The sequence below is a fragment of the Narcine bancroftii genome, chromosome 1 (genome assembly GCF_036971445.1).
Source record: "Narcine bancroftii isolate sNarBan1 chromosome 1, sNarBan1.hap1, whole genome shotgun sequence".
NCBI lineage: Eukaryota > Metazoa > Chordata > Chondrichthyes > Torpediniformes > Narcinidae > Narcine > Narcine bancroftii.
This window is the reverse complement of record NC_091469.1, coordinates 2144215-2165329: the sequence shown is the minus strand read 5'-3', so window position 1 is coordinate 2165329 and position 21115 is coordinate 2144215. Positions and strand designations below refer to the sequence as shown.

General features: G+C 41.5%; 1 protein-coding gene across 6 annotated transcripts in view; it reads right to left on the bottom strand.

Annotated features, from left to right (window-relative positions):
• LOC138754303 (endophilin-B2-like) overlaps positions 1-21115 on the bottom strand; it is an 88182-nt gene that overhangs the window by 44236 nt on the left and 22831 nt on the right. For all 6 annotated transcript variants that reach the window (XM_069918364.1, XM_069918383.1, XM_069918394.1 and 3 more), the window contains exons 2-3: positions 10025-10166; positions 6851-6979 (exon numbers count right to left, since the gene is read on the bottom strand). In XM_069918364.1, coding sequence (XP_069774465.1) covers positions 6851-6979; positions 10025-10166 — 271 coding nt within the window. The remainder of the gene's footprint in view (positions 1-6850; positions 6980-10024; positions 10167-21115) is intronic.

The following is a 21115-nucleotide window of genomic DNA, read 5'->3' as shown; positions in this document are numbered from 1 at the left end:
AACCTCACCTCCTCAGAACCCTCCACTCTCTCCACAACAACCCTAACCTCACTATCAAACCTGCAGACAAGGGTGGTTCTGTTGGAGACTGGCGCACTGACCTCTACATTGCTGAGGCCAGTCAACAGCTCTCAGACATCTCCTCCTTTCAACCCCTCCCACAGGACCCCACCATCACCCATCAAACCACCGTCTCCAACACCATCTCTCACCTCATCAACTTTGGGCACCTCCCCCCCCCCCCCATGGCCTCCAACCTCACTGTCTCCCATCCTCGCACCACCCATTTCTACCTTCTACCCAAGATACATAAACCTAATCAACTGGGCAGATCCATGGTCTCTGCTTGCTCTTGCCCCACGGAACTGATTTCATCCTACCTTGACTCCATCTTTTCTCCCCTAGTTCAATCCTTCCCCACCTACATCCGTGACACCTCACACACCTTCCATCTCCTCCAAAATTTCAGATTTCCTGAACCGGACCGCCTCATCTTCACGATAGTTGTTTAATCCCTTTATACCTCCATTCCCCGCAAATAAGCCCTCAAAGCACTTCACTTTTTCCTGGACCTCAGACCTGAGCAGTCACCTTCCACCATCACCCTTCTCCGCCTGGCAGAATTTGTCCTCACCCTTAATTTTTCCTTCAACTCATCCCACTACCTCCAGATTTAAAGGTGTAGCCATGGGTACCCCAACTCTTCCTCCGGTACATCAACGACAACATCAGGGCGGCGTCATGTACTCACGATGAGCTCATCAATTTCATCAATTTCCACCCTGACCTCAAAGTCACCTGGTCCATCTCAGATGACTCTTTCCCCTTTCTGGATCTCTCTGTCTCCATCTCAGGAGACAGACTCTCCACTGACATTTATTACAAACCTTCTAACTCCCACAACTACCTGGACTCCTCATGCTCACACACTGTCCCCCGCAAGGGGATTCTCCGAATCCACCGCATCTGCTCCCAAGATGAGGTCTTCCAGTTCAGAGTCTCTGAAATGTCTACCTTCTTCCACAAACGTGGCTTCCCCTCCACCACTATTAACTCAGCCCTCACCCACATCTCCTCCATTCATCTGCCCTAGCCCCCCCCCCATCCCCAGAAACAATAAACACAGAATCCCCCTCGTCCTCACCTAGCACCCCACCAGCCTCTGCATCCAACACATTATCCGCCGGAATTTCTGGCACTTACTATAGGACCCCTTTCCTTCTCCTCCCCTCTCAGCCTTTCTTAGGGACCACTCCCTCCGTGACTCCCTTGTGCATTCTTTCCTCCCACCCATCACCTCCCCAGCACCTTCCATTGTGGTCATAGGAGGTGTAATACCTGCTCCCATACTTCCTCCCTCACCATGGTCCGAGGTCCCAAACAGACCTTTCAGGTGAAGCAACACTTCCCCTGTACCTCCAAAGAACTCATTTACTGCATCCTGTGTACCCTTTGTGGCCTTCTCTACATCGGAGACACCAGTTGCAGATTAGGAGATCACTTTGCCCAGCCGCAACAAAAGCGACTTCCCCTTAGCCAACCATTTGAATTCTGAGTCACACTCTCAAGCTCACTTGTCTGTCACACTACCTCACCCTGACGACCCTCAGATTGATGAAACAACACCTTATTTTTCATCTGGGTACTCTCCAACCTCAGGGTATGAGCATTGAGTTCCTGCATTCCACTAATGAGCTTGCCTTTTCCACCTTCTCCTCCCAAAACTTTAACTCGTTATTCCTGTTCCTACTTCCTTTCTCACTCCACCTAGCCTACACTCTTCCCCCACCACACCTGCAGTGTCCCTCCCTCTCCCCCTATCATCTCCCACCCTCACCATCCCTCCTCCCTCCTTTTGTTCAGACATCTCTCATGTTCCCTCACACCTTGATGAAGGGCTCCAGCCCAAAACATTGGTGTGATGTATCTTCACCATAATAAAGGCACTATTTGACCTGTTGAGTTTCTCCAGCATTTGTGCGTTTTTTCACTTAACCATGGGGTCAACAGAACCCGGTGTTTCACCTTCCGGTAGCTCTGCCTCTCTTCCCTCGGTCTCCTTTACCCCAGCTCTGCATTCACAGAGCCAAAGCACTCACCACCACCCCCCCCCCCCCACCTTCCCATATCAATTTGTCACCTTTCCTTTCTCCCAGTCTCTTCTCCATATCCAATTATCACCTTTTGTCTGTACTCCTTCCACTGCCATTTATATTATCAAGACATCACCTGCTTTTTCCTCATACCTTACGGATGGGCTCGGCCCAAAACGTCAGTAATCCATCTTTACCTCCTATAAACACTGCAAGAACAGCGGAGTTCCTCCAGCATTTCTGTGTTGTTATTGTCAGACTATCACGTTGTATGAACAGAGAAATATAAATGCTGGCCAACTTAAAAGTCAACATTTTAAACCACTTCAAATCTACTTTATATTCTTCACAAAGCCTTCAGCAGGTGAGTTCTGTGGGGTCCTTTCAAACCCCACCAGGAAGGAGGAAGAGGGCAAGGAGAAGCCAATTAATCATACAGGAAGTCAACCATTCATTCAGATAATCACTAATTGGTTCTCAATCTGTCCTCCTGTCTTGATTCCATAGCCTTGAAAACACTGACCAAACAAAAACCTATGAATCTGCATTTTGATTATTTTTTCTTTGAATCTTTAAGGGTGGACATTTTCCAGATTTCCAATACCAGTGAAAAAGATATATATCCTTACATAATTTTCTAATGGCCCAGCCCCTAAACTTAAGAACCCACTGTGACAGATTATAGGCTTTTTCAGGTGCATTCTACGCTAAGAATGCGTCTGAAGCAGAAGTGGCCCTTTAAATTGCCGTTCAGGTGGCAGCGTTTAAAGCGCAACGCTGGCCACCTGAAGGACACAGCTGCACAGGATGCGGCTCTTGAGCGCACTCCGGCTCCTGCCCAGTGTCAGCTGTGTCCCGACCCTTTAACATCCGCTTTCAGCCAGCTGCGTTCAGGTGGCTGGGGGAGCCACTGAGCTGAGCATCCCTCTCGGAGGAGGGTTACGTAGCCTGCCTCAAGAGCACCTCCTGCACATTCAGGTGGCCTCAAAACAGCCGCATATTGTCTAAAAATGTGGCTTTACATGCGGGGCAATTGGCCACCTGAAAGTGCCTTATTTTATATCTTATATAGATATGTTTTAAAGGAGATAAAATCTTGGGGTTTTTATTTAGGTCACACACAGATACAAACACTTCAAAACTGATCTCATTTAAAATGCTGGAGCTCTGCTCAAGCAAGACAGTCCAGGCTTCTTTGCAAAAAACTTTGAAGAATGCCTATAAGGACTTCACAAGTAGGTGTTAATTGGACATACTATGGGGTAATGGATTATTGTTTTGGAAAGCAACAGATGAATGAACTCAGAGGATTGGGTCTGGTGCCACAGTCGGAGTGGAGTTTGCTGTTCTAAGAGGGTCATGTGATTTTTCTGGGGGAGAGGGAGGCACCAGCAGCTGGGACTGGAATATGATAAGCTGGCAAGCTTGTGGAAAAACCCCATTTTGAAGACAGGTATGCATTGTTAGTTCAGCCTGGTCAAAGCCCTTGTGGTCCATACAAGAGGAGATGGCTGGCTGCATAATGTTTCACTTGAAATAAGGGAAACAAAAAGGAACTCTGTAGTGACCTGAAAGAAAGAGATAATCATCTGGAAAACCCTGATGGGGCAAGTTTCTTCAGAATGATATTGAAGTGGCTGATCGGAAAGAACCAGTTTGTGTCCAACAAGCAACAAATCTCTCTCTAAAAACCGACAAGAACCTTCCTGAGTGGTAACCATTTACCTTTTAAGCCCCAAAGCCTGATGAAATTCATAAATGTTAAATTCCATGCACAGAATAAGAATTGCCTGATACCAGTGAACTTGGAGGAGTGAGAAATGAGATTGGACTGAATCAAAGAACTTTTGTTAACTTACACACACATGCGCTTAGAATTAGAAGGGGGTTACGTTAATAGTAATAAGTTAAGTTTGATCCTGTTTTTATGTTTAAAGATAAATAAAAGCAACTTTGTTTAAGTAATCATTTGTCTTAGTGAATTTCTATTGCTGATGGGTTTTGGGGTCCTCTGGGCTCATCACACCCACCCTCATGTCCTGAACTATTCCATTGAAGGAAATAGCAGAATAGAAACATCCTCATTTTTAAACTTAGACATACAGCATGGTAACAGGTCCTTTTGGCCCATAAGCTCATGCAGCCTAATTACACACAATTGACTTACAACTCCCAGTACGTTTTGAAGGGTGGGAGAGAGAAAACTGGAGCCCCCAGGGAAAGAGTACACAGACTCTGGGAGAAAAAACAAAACTCCACAGACAGCTATCTACTCTTAAATGCTTGAGAAATACTGTAATTTCACTTAATCTCCACTTCCAAATATTCAGTGGCATTTACTTCAACTGAACCATATTTAAGAAGCAAAATACAGTGCACACATCCTATTTTAACACATGCCAATCAAAGTGGAATTTCTACCCAAGTTTTCACTATTACGTACTTCAATAATTTTCAACATCTCAGTTTCTCAATCCTTTGCAAAGCATCATTAAGCATGAACCGTCTCTATATTCGTATTGCAATCCTAATTGAAGGGAGCAATGTTGTGTGCCAGCTTCTCAACAAAATGCAATTAGCTCCAGTTCATTCCCCAGCAAAATATATGGTTTTCCTCAACATTTTTGAGGAGACAAAACAACTTGGTGACAATGATCAGCATTGCTGAAGGACATTACTGACTTCAGTAGGTTTTAGCAAATTCATAACACGAAAAGTGATAATTTCTAACTGACAGCATGGGACTATTGCATACACTGGAGTTAAGCAAGTCATTGCTGAATAGGGAAGGGACAACATCGCTGCTCTGTTTCACCACACCCATGTGTGGCCAACGTCAAGAACCATTCAGCTTGTATACAAGCAAAAAGATCAGTTTCTGGAAGCCAAAGACATCATGGAGATTCAGACATGATATCATACACCCAAAATGATGTTATAAGCAAATAAACAAAGTACCACTGAGAGACACCAGGCCAGGACCATTCAATTTGTTTCAAAATGTTTCATATTATTTTGAAAATTACTTTCACTTCCAGATATCATAAATTGCTAAAAGAGGAAGGAAGCCAGAAGCTGGGAGGGAAATGTAGTAGATTGTTTTATTACAGAACTTTTCTTTTCACTGTAATTTTGGTACCTACTTAGATCATACCTGACAGATTAGTGTAGATATGGTGGAGGAACTCATAACATCTGACAATAGAAGGTGTTACATCAACAGAAATTACATTCAAGAATGTTGTGGAATTTCAACTAGCCTATGCAAGTATTAGAGCTGCAGATGAAGGCCAAGGAGCCTTAATGGTTCAAGACTGCAGAACTGAATGTGATGGGTATCTGTGAGATCAATTCAGTCAGTTGTTAGCTGTGCAATGCCTTCACTTACCTCAGTCTGGTCAGTTTAAAATACTAAAGTGTTTAAACCTTCCAATTCAAAGTTTAGACAAAAACAAAAACATTTCAGGGACAATTAAAAAAAAAACAATAAAAGGATATCATAATTTGGAAGTTCAATCAGATAACAAGGAACTGGAATTGTACAAATAATTATGCACCAGTACAATGGCATGTATATTGCCATAGATTGTTTAATAACAAATCAAGGCAAACGTTTAACAAGTTAGTTTAAAAGTATCAGCATGTTAAAAACCTAATCTGATAAAGTTTTAAAGAGTCAAATTGAGAAAGAGTTGATGAGGTTCAAACAAAATGCGGTGGTTGTGAAATCTAACCTAAGAGAGATAGCCACATCAACAGTAGTTGAAACCAACACACAAAATGATACAAAGCCTCAGGCCCAAAACATTGCCTACCCTTTACTTCCTAAAGATACTGCATGACCAGCTGAGTTTCTCTAGCACTTTGGTGTACTGCACAAAGCCACATCACATCAGGAGTTAAGTAAAGAACATTGTCACTTCACTTACATGGAGATAGAAGGATCAAAAATATTCACAGAATTGGACATTTCCCATGCCTGAACACAATGTTTACAAAGATTGTCAGCTGAATCCAACTGTTAACATGCACCAAGGACTTCACTGATAAGGTTACTTTATGAAGTCAGGTCTTGGCTCAAGATTGAATAAAATCTTGCTAAGAGTGTATCATTGCTGTGAAACCAAGACCATCTGTTCATTGCCAAGAGTACAGAAGCAGAAAAATCTTGTGATTTTGAAATTCATGAGCACAATACAAATGAAACAAGGCAAATCTGCATGATCGCAATAAAAACAGATGTACTTTGGTTTTTTAGGTTGCCTGTAATCCCAGAGGTGATTTAGTTCCCAGTTCCTGTGATGGTGCATCACTTGTTAGAAAGGACATAAAAACGATGTGGTACAAGAGATAACAAAGTGCATATGAACTAGGAAACTCATCATTTGTTTGCCATGTGATCCATAATCAAGGGAAGTCTCGTTTCAACTGTGCAACCAGTCCTCATTCGACACAACATGTACATTTAATTATTTCAAAAGGGAGAGTAAAGGATTACATGGGCCTTAATTTCAGTTAATAATGTACAACATGACTCACTGATGGAATGAAATTGCAAACTTCTGATTCATGCAAGTCCCTATTTTAGAGGCAAGCATAAAATTTACCCAGAGCTGTAAGGAGGGAATGCTGCCCAATTGCAGGTGGTCCCTTTCCCTCAGACGAAGCATTAAATCTTGGCCCTTCTGCCCCTTGGATGGATTATAAAGGATCAGATTGTCTATTAAATTTGTTATTAAATGTCTTCAAGAGCTCACCATAAGGGGTCCCAGGACCAAATTCACTTGCTGCATCAATCATATACTGCCCCAACAGTTCTCCATTTGTGATCCGTGAGGGAATCTTACGATCGAGCTTTTCATAAAGAAATTCTTCAATCCGTGCACCTGCAGCAAATAAAGAATCATGATTAGGGACAGCTGACTAACCACTAAACCACACCCCTTCCCTCTCCCAGGATCAAGGGGTGGCATCTTAGCCAGAATTAGAAACATCCTCTCTGCACAAGAAACTGACACAACATAAAAGGCTCATCATGCTTGGACCAAGTCTTAAGAAAAGCTACCCAGAAAGATCAAGATGCCCTTTCTCATACCCTGAAAACTATTCCTATCAGTTCCCTTTATTTGAGGGAGTACACTCTTCCATTCTTGATCATGGAAGTGTTGTGGTTAAGTTTCCAAACATTTACAATAGGAGCAGGAGTAGCCCAGTCAGCCCTTCAAATTCACCTCACCATTTAATTACCAAGTTTTGAAGGATCAGATGCAAGAGATGCTTACGAGCTCATAATGACCTGCTCGTTGATGCTCTGTTTGGTATATGTAATAACAGCGCTGGATTACTTGATGACTCTCATGCAACTTTGATCTGTGACACAAGATTCTATAGTATTATTCTATCATCATCCTTTGCAAGTCTTTTAATTACTTTATTTCCCAACTCCAATATTTGGTAAGAAATTGCAAAACAGTAACAAGTTCAACTCATTGAATGCTAGGATTACAGTGAGATTCACTCATATTGCACATCTCTCATCTATAATGACAACAAATCTAAGGCACAATACAGAATGGTACAAAATGAAATTTAATCCAACCCACACATGGCAATATTAGGAGGTGGTCAGTTCTTCGGTCAAAAGCACAAGTTCAAGGAGGAGAGTAAGGAAATGGTGTGAATGCTCAGAAAGTGATTAGGACTTAGGCAGGCAAAGAAAATTGGGATACACAGACCAAACGCTACAACTGGGGCAATGCTGAGATCTCATCAACTGTTGGAGAGTGAGAGTCAAAACAACAAGGTACAAGACTGATCAGGTCTGGTCAATAGTAAACACAAAGAGGAAGATTCTGATGTCAGCTGCACGGTATTCTCTACATATTTCTATTGAAACAAAATTACAGCCTCCTACTGCAGTCATATTTCACATACAAATGTAACCATTTGCCAGTTATTTAATACGTTGCTGTATCTTGTGCTTAATTTTTTCAATACTATAATGTGACTGAATTCACTTTATTTTACAAATTTTTTTTAAGTACAAAAGCTCTGTGTAATGTTAAATCATGAACAGCTTTAGACTAATCTCTTTGTGGCAATCTTGCAGATTGCTTTGACATTAAATCTATCCTACCTATACATAGTGCTATCGCTCACAAGCAATATACAACAAGCAGCCATGCAAAAAGATTGCCATGGTAACAGAACCATCTTCAACAATACTGCCTTCACAAAAAAAAGTGAAATATCCCTCTCTTGATAAGCACGATAACTAGCCAAGGACAGACAGGAGAACTTGTTCCCAGGTTTGGCACAGCCTCTTGAAGAGGTAGGGTGCACAAGAGCACAACAGAGACTCACCTCTGCTTCTTGTGAGCAAAGATATGATTCACACTCGCTCTCTCCTACACGCCCTCTCTTTCCCTGGCCCTCCCTCCCATGCATCCCCTCCTGTCCTCACTCCAAACCATACAAGGCAATATTAGAATGTGGCCAGTTCTTTGAACAAGCTGGCCTTTTTAAAAAAAAAAGACAAGCCAAAAAATGCCTGAAATCTTTTCCCAGTTAAGACAAATTTATTTTCTCTTTAATGTAAACCAGCCCTTAAACTTCACAACCTATCTAGATCTCACTCAGGAACTAAAAACACAAACACACCTATGGCATCCAGCCTGACAACTCCCTTACAAATTCTTCTGTTTTAGGAAATGCAAAGACACGCTCTTGATGCATGCTGGGTTAAGGAGATAGAATCAGGAAAGAGAGGCTTTGTCTTTGGTTGTCAGTTGGGGTTAAGTGTGACTTACTGTTGTCAGTCCCATGGAGAAGAGATGGTAGAGCACTGGGTTTAAAAGAACGATGTCCATAGACTTGACAAGGATTCTTCCAAGGTGTGTGTGAGAGAGAGAGCGATGTAGAGCACTGGGTTTAGAAGAACGATGTCCATAGACTTGACAAGGATTTAATGGCTACATCAGCAAGTGCATTGAGAATGTCACCGAAATCAAATGCTTCACAATCAGGGCTAACCAGAAACCATAGTTGGAAGCAGAAGTCTGGGCACTTCTCTAAGCTTGTGAGGCTGCCTTCAGAACAGGAGACAAGATGGCATGAAGATCAGCCAGGGCTGAACACTCTTGTGCACTCCAGAAGGCAAAGAGTGGGTATTTTCAGAAGAGCCATAGAGAGTTGTGCAACACTGGCAACAAGAGGTGCACGTGGCAAGGAATCAAAACTTAATAGATCACAAGACAACCTTGCAAGTTAAAGACAATGACGCCTCCCTTCAGGACAGACTGAACATCTATGCACGGTTCAACTAAAAGAAAAGGCTGACACTGAAGAAAGCTTTATGTCCCCCTGATGAACAGGCTTCCTGCTTAGCCAAGGCCGAGGTGGGGAGAACCCTATCCAAAATGAACCCACGTAAGGCAGCAGGACCAGACCACATAGCTGATCGACTACTGAAAGATTGCGCAGACCAACTGACAGAAGTTCTTATGAACAACTTCAACATGCCACTGCAGCAGTCCATCATCCCCATGGGCTTCAAGCCAGTCACCATCATGCTGGTACCAAAGAAGGTGACAGTAACAGGCCTCAATGAATTCTGCCAAAAGATTTAGAGAGGAGCTGGGAAGAGTATTTTGACCCAGAGAGTGGTTGGAATCTGGAATTCATTGCCTGGGCAAGGGGAGGAGTTAGGCCCTCTCACAGCTTTTTAAAAAACTAGTTGGTTGAGAGCTTAGATTGCAATGGATTATAAAGCAATGGACAAGTGAAGGAAAATGACAAGCGTAGAAGGAAAACTTGATGATCAGCATAGATATTTTGGACTGAAAGGGCCTGCTTCTGTGCTGTGATGCTCTGAGTGCTGACCTTCAGGGAAACGTAAGCTAGTAGACTGAACACGATTCGATCTCTCTTACTTGGATTGGGCTGCAACAAGACTTCAGTCTGCCGGAGGATCTTCTCTGTCCAGTTCTTAGTGCTGTCAGCACGGCTCAGCAGGTTCTCAAAGTGTGCATCCAGCTCTGTTTTCTCAGCTTGTCCCAGCTTCTCCTCAGTGTACTGAGAGGGTGGGGGGGGGGGGGGGGGGGTGGAAGGGAAAATGGGGAGAGAAACAGTATGAGAGATCACTGGCCCATGTACTGGTACACTCCAAACCTCAAATGTGATGTTATTAGTAATTAGAAACAATAACTTATTCCTTAGCAATTCAGAACCAGGCATAGCATAGCATTAAACAATTGGAGGAACTGGAGGAATCACATTAGTCTGAAGATCACTGATTAATCACCTGGCACGAGTATGGAATTCATGATAAATTATTGCCATTTCTTTTAGTGGAAAGGATAGTTGTCGCTCAAACACTTGAGGGGGGGGGGGAAGTGGCCCCCATGACCCTACACCAACCCACCCACTATTTCAATCACCCATGCAGGGTAATCTAGTTAATAGTGCAGCTGCCTTGAAACTCCAGTCATCTAGGTTAAATCCAGACATCAATGTGCAGGTTGCAATGCTCTTCCTGTAACCAAATGGGTTTTTCCAGACACCGTAGGTTCCTCCTACATCCCAAAAGTGCGGTAAGCCCAGTGGCCAGTAATAAATACCTCCAAGCATTGGGATGTATCAAAGGTTATGGGGAGAAGGCAGGAGAATGGAACTGAGAGGAAAAATACAATTAGCCATGATTTCAATGGCAGAGAGCCAGAAGAGGCTACGTGGGTCAAACAGCTTCCTTCTACATATATAAATGCAGATATAGGTCCTCCCCAGGTTACCAAAATCTTATTTATCGACAAGCCCATACATAGGAATCAGTGTTTGGGAGATGGATGGGGACAGGTAATTTCCACCTACCTTCTGCTCCCCTTGAGCTACATCAATCAGGGCCTGGATTAAACTGTGTTTAGAAACAGGCAGTGGTGAGTAGATGGATTCGCTCACTGAGTTGGAGAGGCTAGTAGTGGCCATTCTTCCAGCTCTGCTTGCTCTCCTGTCATAGCTGTTCTGTGATCCTCTCCCACACATTGTTTTTGTTCAATTCCCACTTATGAACAGTCCTTGGCTACAAATCGTCGTCAGGAACAGAACCCTGACATAACCAGGGAGCTTCGGATTCTCTCACCCCACCACACTGACATACACCACAACACTACTCCAATCCACTAACACTTGGAAAAATGTTTTTTTGTCAGTTTAAGTGTTTGTACTTTGGAAGTCACAGCTCACGATGGGGGTGGGGGACAGCAACGACAATGGCAAGAAATGCCATGGATCTTTGAGATCAGCCATGGTACTCCAGATATGTCTCACTCTTGGGGTTTGAGGAACTAAAATAAAAGGTTGACAAGGCTTGTCACAAATGGCAGGCAATTGAACTGTGAGAGAGAGAGTGACACCAATACAGAAGGGGAAAAAAAAGGGAAGAAAATTACTACTTCCTTGATGAACATCCTCTCCTGCACCCTGAAAGCACGAGTTAATAAGTGGATCAGGGAAGGAGGGCATGAGAAATGAGGGTGGAATAGGTATGTGAATGGAGTGATGGAGAGGGAAGGAGGTGGAGAGCTGGAGAAAAGGAGAGAGGGATATGGAAGAGAGGGAGAAGGGGGAGTAATCTATGTTAATGCCATCCAGTTGGAGAGTGTCCAGACAGAATATTATGTGTTTCTCCTTCAACTTACCTGTGGCCTTGGTTTGGCAGTGCAAGAGGCCATAAATGTTCATATCGCTGTGGGAGTGGGGTGCAGATTAAAATGGTTAACCATTGATGCAGAAAGTGGGAAGGCACTCAGCAAAGCCATCTCCCAATATGCATCCAGTCTCTCCGAGGTCGAGAAGGTTACAGAGAGAGCACCGGATGTAGTAGAGGACTCCCAAGTGTTGCTTCACTTGGAAGGACTGTTTGGAGCCCCGTAAAATGGTGAGGGAGGAGGTAAGGATGCAAGTGTGCCACTTTCTACAGTCAAAGGGGATTAGTAGGAAAGGATGACTAAATGGGGGAGTCATGGAAGGAGTTATCCTTATGGAAGATGTATCTGGTGGTGGGATCATGTTGTAGATGACAGAAATTGCAAAGGATAATGTATTGGATATGGAGGTTGGTGGGGTAGTAGGTGAGGACAAGGGGAATCCTGTCTTGTTGCATCTAGGGGCAGAGGGAGCCAGGGACAATTTGTGGGAATGCGAGTAAGGGCTGAGTTGATGGTGATAGAGGGGACACCACATTTTTTGAAGGAGGAGGATATCTCAGATGATCTGGAATGGAAGCCCTCATCTTGGGAGCAGATACGACTCCATTCGTTCCCCAAAATAATTTCTCATAGCTGTAGCAAATGTTTCACACTGAACCAGAGCTACATCTGTCTGTAAGATATGTAAATGAGTTAGGTGCATGTTAAGTTCTTCTGGATTTGAAAAAAGACACAGGTGGTAGGTGTTGTTAGTCTTCAATAAATAATTGGCATATGTTCCAAAGCTTCTGCTGTCATCTAGATTTCATTTAATGCAGTATTCAATTATTCTACAATGGTTCCACACAGGCCAACTCTCAATATATTAAGCCTCTTTCTACCTGGGAAATTTCAAAAGGTCACATACTGTGTGGGAGTTTCTATATTGATCAATAGTGTGGGAGGGAAGATCACATACAGTAGGATATAGAACAGGAAACAAGAAATGCAGAGGCTGGATCCTTGAGCAAATAAAGAGAAGATGGAGGGAATAAGCAGGTAAGGCTGCATCCATGGAGAGAAATTGTCAGTCATTAATTTTCAGGTCAGCACCCATTTACAATGTCTGCTAAAAAAGTTAATAAGATTCGAATGGGAGATGGCAAGACTACTACAGATTTTTTTTTTTTAAAAATGATACTTTCAGAAAATTTTAATCCAACCTTTACATCTCTGAATATAATAAAGATTATATTTTAATATCTGACTTTTTGAATCTCCTTAATTTACCTTTGCTTTCTCAGAACAGTACGAGTCTGGAGGTTCCCATTTCTCAGGAGGAAATACTATCAGCTATTTACTCATTTCCATCTGGTAAATCTCCAGGACCAGATGGTTATCCAGGCAAATTTTAAATATCTTTCTCCAAATGGCTTGCATCTCACTTAAGTTCAGTGTTAGATGAATCTTTTAAAGATGGGAAGCTATCATTATCTTTTAATGAGACTTGTATATCTCTTATTTTGAAAAAAGATCCTGCTGAATGCATTTCGTACATATCTATTTCATTACTTAACGTAGACATGAAGATATTATCTAAAATTTTGGGCCATAGATTAGAATATATTTTACCAATAATTATTGATCCAGATCAAAAGGTATTTTATTAAAAATTGTTCTTATTATAATATACATCAATTATTAAACATCCTATATTTACCCTCTACTTCAGCTCTTGAATGTGTTCTTTCATTAGATGCCGAGAAGGCTTTTGATCAGGTGGAATGTTTGCTATTTTAGACGTTTAATTTTAGCCCAGATTTTAATCAAAATGGATTAAATCAGCTGCAATTCATACCAATTCACAATAGTCAAAATCTTTTTAGACTTTAATTGGGGAACTTGGCAAGGTTGCCCCTTAAGTCAGTTTCTTTTTGACTTGGTACGAGAATCCCTTGCTATAGCTCTACGCGAATGTAGAGATTTTTCAGGGATAGTTAGGAATGGTGTTGGACATAAAGTTTCTTTATATGCAGATGATCTTTTGTTTGGATTTCTAATCCAAAGGTCTCTATACCAAATACATTAACCTTATTTGCCCATATGAGCCAGTTTTCAGGTTATAAATTAAATCTGCTTAAGACCCTAAAGGAGTCTTCTTTATTCCAACTTTCCTTTTAAGTTACTGCATGATCAGTTTAGATACCTTGGAATTACAATTGCTAAGAGTTATAAGAATTTATTGAATTAAAATTTTTCAGCAATATTATTGACCATCTCAGAAGTGAATTTTAGCTTTTACCCAATTGATAGCTAGAGGGGCAACTTTGATGAAATGGAAAGACAACACTCCATCTACTCAATGGTTACAGGAGGTTACGTCCTTTGCAAGTTTATATAAAAAGACCCCAAAATCAAATATAATGTTAAAATGTAAAGGTGAACTTTTATAAGACGTGGGGCCCATTCATGGAATATTACCATAATTTAAAGAATTAGGGTGTTTGGATGCTCCTGAACAGAGTTGTCTTGTTTCCGAATGTCGTCCTTCATTTCCTATGTCTATTAGATATGCAAATTTGCCTTGTTTAGAGGGAGGGTTTTTATTAATGGGGAGGGGTCTTTTTCATTTTTTAATATTTTGATATAATGGGTTTGATTGAGAAGAGTGTACACAATTTGTACTATGATCAAGATTTTATTTGAAATGTACAAATTATGTCTTTTCTTATATTCCAGCATATGTATTTGATGTATGTGTGTGTATTTTTTTATTAAACTAAAAAATATATACATATACACACACACACACACATACACACACACACACACACACACACATACACACACACACACACACACACACACACATACACACACACACATACACACACACACATACACACACACACATACACACACACATAAATATATATATATATACACACACACACACATATATATATATACACACACACACACATATATATATATATATTTTTTTTTTTTTTAAAAAAGGACCCATTTTCAAGACAAAAAGGATCTTGACCTGAAACATTGGCTTTCTAATTCTTTCCATGGATGCTGCCTAGCTGTTGCCAATATTGGCCAAAGTAAAATAGCCTCTATAATAATAATTTTCATTAGATAGTGCCCTTACTCTCGTTTTAAAGGTAAATGTCCAAAGAACTTCAAAGAATGACTTTGAAAGAAAATTTGACACCAAGCATCAGAATTGCTGTGAGGAAAGACAGCAAGAGTCTGGTCAATAGTTGTTTTTAAAGAGTGTCTGAATAAGAAGTAGCGGGGAGACAAGGTAAGCCATCAGTAGAGGGGAGACATCAGCTACATAGCACATATCTTTACATAAAAGCGACAATGAAAATTAATGACACAAATGACAATTTTGTTTAGTTAAGCACGTGAGAAATTACAAGTCCAACGTTTTTTCTTATTCTCCAATTAGTTACATCATCCCATCAACCAGCATATCACAAGGGAATGTTTCCTGACAAACAACATAATTGCTCCTAGCACCAGTTGCTGTAGACAGAGTTTAAAACAACATTGTATTCTTGGAATACAGTCACTACTATAGCAAGTCAACATTATAATGAAGCAACCTTGAAAATGAGCTAACTCAAGTGAAGAATCCCATGATTCTGAAGCAACACCATTAAAGTTTCCAACTCGACATGACAGAGAGAGCAGCTGGTGGTGGCTGGTGCCTTGTTTTTCCGAGTGAGAGGCTCCTGTCTGGGAGAAGCTATTGACAAAGCCAGTGCTTTATTGCAATGCATCTTTTAGATGGGATGCCAGTGATGATGGATATGAGAGTTTTGAGCAGAGGATTGGGTGCCAATCAAGGGCCCATTTTGTTCGGGGGCGGGGGGGGGGGGGGAAATGATGGTGGTGTTCTTAAAGAGATGCACTCTCATTGGTCAACATTTGTAGATCACATTCTGTGATTATTAGCAAGTGTCCCCACTTCTGACAGCAGGATGGAAGGAAAGTAATTCATGAAGCTACTGAACTTGGTTGGACCTAGGACAGTACCCTGAGGAATGCCTAGAAGCAATAAGATGATTAACCTCCAAATATCCACAATCAGTTTGCAGTGCAGAGTTTCCACCTCTATTACCACCGATTTTCATTTTAACTAGAGCTTCTGGAGGATTTTAGACCACAGGTCTAACGTTTGGCCGAATCCCCACAGCCTTTGCTGTGTAATGAATGGTCTGCTGCTCTATGTTATCATACAAATCGAATTAAACCAACTCAAATGGTCTTAGTAACAGTGGGGTCCACACAAGGAGGCAGAGGTGGATTGTCCACACACCAATTTTGGCCAACAAAGGTTGCATACACTTCAGTCTCATCTGCCATTGCTCCTGATGTTCAACACACTTCATGGATACTCAGCTTTGAGCAGTCAGAATCAACACCATTTGCCACTGCAGTGGCACCTCACAATATGGTGAATGGAGCCTTCAATGTGAAGACAATTGTGTGAGCACCACTCCTGCCAAAGGTGTCAGTATTTTGCCAGAACCTTGCCATAGCTTCCCGAGTACAGTGAGATCACAGAGGATCCAGATGCATTTGCAAGATCTCCTAGGATTTTATCACTACTCGCAACACCAAGTCTGATCTGCTGATGCAACTGGATTCACCACAGAGGAGTTTTTAGTTAAATTTAGGCATACAGCATGGTAATTAGTTCATCATCACTAATTGCCCATTCCCAAGTTCTCAAGATAACGATGGCCATACATTCTCTTGAACCACCAGGGGAAAATTATCTGACATCTTAAATTAGGTGTGTACACCTAATATTCCCCTGCACTACCAATCCTCACCCAAAAGGTTATTGACACCTGATTTGCTCAATCTCAGTGCTCTGCCTTCATCACTGGAAAGTGTTTTCTTTAGGCAGTCAAAGTAGTACTTGTATCCAATTTCAATTTCTATAAAATTCTTTTTTTACATTGTTCAAAGAAACATTTAAATTGATCTCAACAGAAGCATAGCAATTAAATGCTTCATTTCCCTCAGACTCCTAACCAGTCTTGGCGAGTTGGCAACAGAAATTATATGTCAACACAGCATGTTAATTGCCAGAAAAGCTTCAGTATTCTATTTTGCAAACAAGACTCCTGTGTAATGAGCACTGGCTGGCTCCAGAGATTATAATCTGACAGAGCATGGAGCTTTTAAATAATACATGAGCAGAGATGTTGACGGATAGTAAAGTGCCATCACATTAGACGTGTTCGTGCCCTACTGGCAAAGGCCTCTTTAGTACATTTATAAAATAGCATTTTTATTGAGAGTGTTCCAATATCATTTTTTCCCTCAAATATAACCTCTGCATCCCATTCTGCAAGTGGATCCTTGACTTCCTCATCGGAAGACCACAGTCAGTACAAATTGGAATAAAACGTCTCCTCACTAACAATCAACACAGGCGCACCTCAAGGATGGGTGCTTAGCCCACTGCTCTACTCACTCTATGCCCATGACTGTGTGGCCAGGCACAATTCAAAAGCAGTCTACAAATTTGTCGATGACACGACATTCATCAACAGAATCACAGACAGCGATGAGGAAGCATACATGAGGGAGATAGTTGAGTGGGGTCACAACAACAATCCTGTGTTAGCAAAACTAAGGAGCTGAATGTCAACTTCAGGAGGGGAAAATCAGGAGAACATGAACTAGACCTCATCGAGGGGTCAGTAGTCGAAAGGGTTAAGAACTTCAAATTCCTGGTTGTCAACATCTCTGAAGATCGGTCCTGGGGGCCTCCATGTTGATGCAATCATGAAGAAGGCTCACCAGCAGTTATACTGCATGAGGAATTTGAGGAGCTTTGGTATATCACCAAAGGATCTTGCAAATTTCTACAGGTGTATCATAGAGAGCATTCTGACTGGTCATCCTTGGCTGGTATTAAGGTGCCAATGCACAGGATAGGATAAAACTACAGAGAGCTGTGAACTCAGCCGGCACCACCAGTCTTCATGCCATCAAAGACATCTAGAAGAGGGGGTCTTAAGAAAGCAGCCTCTAGCCTCAAAGACACTCACCACCCAGGCTATTCCCCTCTTCACACTTTTAACATCAGGAAGGAGGCACAAGAGCCCAACACCCAGCAGTACAAGGTCAGCTTCTTCCCCTCTGCCATCAGATTTCTGAATGGTAAATTAACCACAGGCACCAGCTTACTTTAGCTTCTGTTGCATTAAATAATTTATTTTTAAAATGAAATTTGCACAACAAAACAACGAATTTCGTGACATGTTCATGACAATAAATTTTGATAAGCCAATTACATTGAGGTATTGCACAGTGGAATCATTAAATGCATAAAAACAGAACCTTGGAATTTACTTAAGTAGAAACAGAAGGTAAGGTCCCCAAGTGATATTTAAGAATCATTTTAATTTCTGCTACATTTTTAAATTCCAACAGCTTTGTAACTTTTCTAAGTTAGTTGAAGATTCCTAGGACATTTGTTATGGTTAAAATTGCTTTTTATATGAAGGCTGTTTTTCTGAAAGAGCAGAAGAGATTGAACAGATGGCTGTGTTTTAAGGTATATTATATATTATTATGTCTTTAAAAGAGATGGATTGTGGGGGTTTTGTGTAGGTCACCACAGAGTAACACTTCATATCTCATTTAAAATGCAAGAGCTTGGCTGAAGCCAGTCATGCAGGCATCAGTGGCTTTGCAAAAGACAATGGGACTGTTTTGGAAGGAATTTTTAAAAAGCAGGTGCAAATAAACAGTCCAGGCTCAAAGTGCTGATAAGGATTGAGTTAGCCCTGCAAGAGGTTCTGGTTTTAATAAGCAGAGAAAAAGACCAAATAGGGTTTCTCTTTGGGAGAGAGAGGGAGAGAGTTCAGCAGCAGCAGCTGGGTCTGGAACAGGACAAGCTGGAAAGCTGTTGAAACCCCATTTTGAAGATGGGTTGTGAGTTCTGAGTTCATCCTGGTGAAAACCATTCTGGTCCTTACAAGAGGAAATGGCTGGCTAGAGTGTTTCTCCTGAAATAAGGGAAACAAGAGGAACTCAGTGATGACCTGTAGAAGAAGAGGTTATAATTTGGAAAACCCATGATGGGGCAAGTTTCTTTGGCAAGACACTGAAGTACTGATAGCGGGAAATCAGTTTGTTTGTGTCCAACGAGCAACAAATCTCTCACTGAAAAGAACAAGTACCTTCCTGAGTGGTAACCTTTAAGCACAAGAGCCTGGTGAAGATTCTTAAATGTTAAATTTTGTGCACAGTACAAGAATTGCCTGATACCGGTGAACTTGGAGGAGTGAGAAGTGAGATTGGACTGTGAATCAAAGAACTTTCCTGAACCTATACACCAGGGGTGTCAAACTCAAATTCACAGAGGGCCAAAATTAAAAACTTGGACTAAGTCGTGGGCCAAACTAAATATTTATTGAAAATTTTGAACAACATTTGCATGTTTTCTTTCAACATATATAATGTTAAACTTTTTCTTATTAAAATAAATGTTTAATAATAGTTTTGGTTAAACTCTTTCCAGAAGAAGCATTAACAAATGAGAAATAAAATATTCAATAAATAATATTTCTCTATAGCCTTTAAGCTCCTTTTAAATGTATTTTTTTTCACAAGCCAACAAGTCAAAAAAATAACAACTTGCTTCAATAACAAACAGGTTTGTCTTTTAAAATGATGAACATATAGTCTGCCTCCCACCTGTCTTGAAAGGTCCTGTTTTCTGTCTTTCGTTTGGCCATTTTTCGTAAGGGGTTTATTACATGTGAGTTGGGCGACAGGTCGCAGATGCTAATGAAAGTAAAAAGAGGAGGTGGGGGCGATTAGTGGGCTGACGGGCCGGCGCCAATGCAGTTGCAAAGCATTCTGGGATTTGTAGTATTAGCTGTGCATGCGCTATACTGGCGCAGCGGCCAGCGGGCCAGCTCTAATACATATTTGATATGATCTTGCGGGCCAAATATAATTATATCATGGGCCAAATTTGGCCCGGGGGCCTGAGTTTGACATGTGTGCTATACACATAACATACACATGTGCTTAGAATTAGAAGGGGGTTAAGTTAATGATAATAAGTTAAACTTTGATCCTGTTTTTATGTTTAAAGAAAATTAAAAATGACTATTGTTTAAGTAACCATTAGTCTTGGTGAATTTTTACTGCTGCTAGGTTTTGGGGTCCTCTGGATTCATAACAGCTGTAAATATGGAATTTTACTTATGTTGAAACTAAAGTAACTGGAATTATTCTCCTCGGATTATAGAGTTTCTAGGGAAAATTCAGAAAGTTCTTCAAGGTATTCACACGCGCGCTCACACACACACAAAATGGGCGAACAGCTTCTACTTGAGCTTACATAATGGCGGTACAGTTAGCTTAGAGGTTAGTGCAACAGTGCTAGCAACTTGGGTTAAAATCCAGTGCTATCTGTATGAAGTTTGTACATTCTTCCAGTGTCTGTGTGGGTTTCCTCCCACCCTCCAAAACGCATGGGGATTGCAGATTAATTGGGGGTATTTGTGTAGCACAGGCTCGTGAGCTGGAAGGGCCTGTTACCATGCTGTATGCCAAAATTTAAAAGAAAGTAAGGTTTCACTGGTTGCTTCTCACCATTAATACAATTCAAAAAGGCAAAATTATAATAGTTAATGTGGTACAGAATTACACAACACAGAATTTGGTCTTTCAGCCCACAACGTCCACGCCGATCATCAAATACCCTTTACCCTACTCCCATTTCATTCTCGTCTCTCACACACACACACACACTTCATTCTCGTCTCTCACACACACACACACACTTCATTCTCGTCTCTCACACACACACACACACTTCATTCTCGTCTCTCACACACACACACACACTTCATTCTCGTCTCTCACACACACACACACACTTCATTCTCGTCTCTCACACACACACACACACTTCATTCTCGTCTCACACACACACACTTCATTCTCGTCTCACACACACACACTTCATTCTCGTCTCACACACACACACTTCATTCTCGTCTCACACACACACACACACTTCATTCTCGTCTCACACACACACACACACTTCATTCTCGTCTCACACACACACACACACTTCATTCTCGTCTCACACACACACACACATTTCATTCTCGTCTCACTCACACACACACATTTCATTCTCGTCTCACTCACACACACACATTTCATTCTCGTCTCACTCACACACACACATTTCATTCTCGTCTCACTCACACACACACATTTCATTCTCGTCTCACTCACACACACACATTTCATTCTCGTCTCACTCAC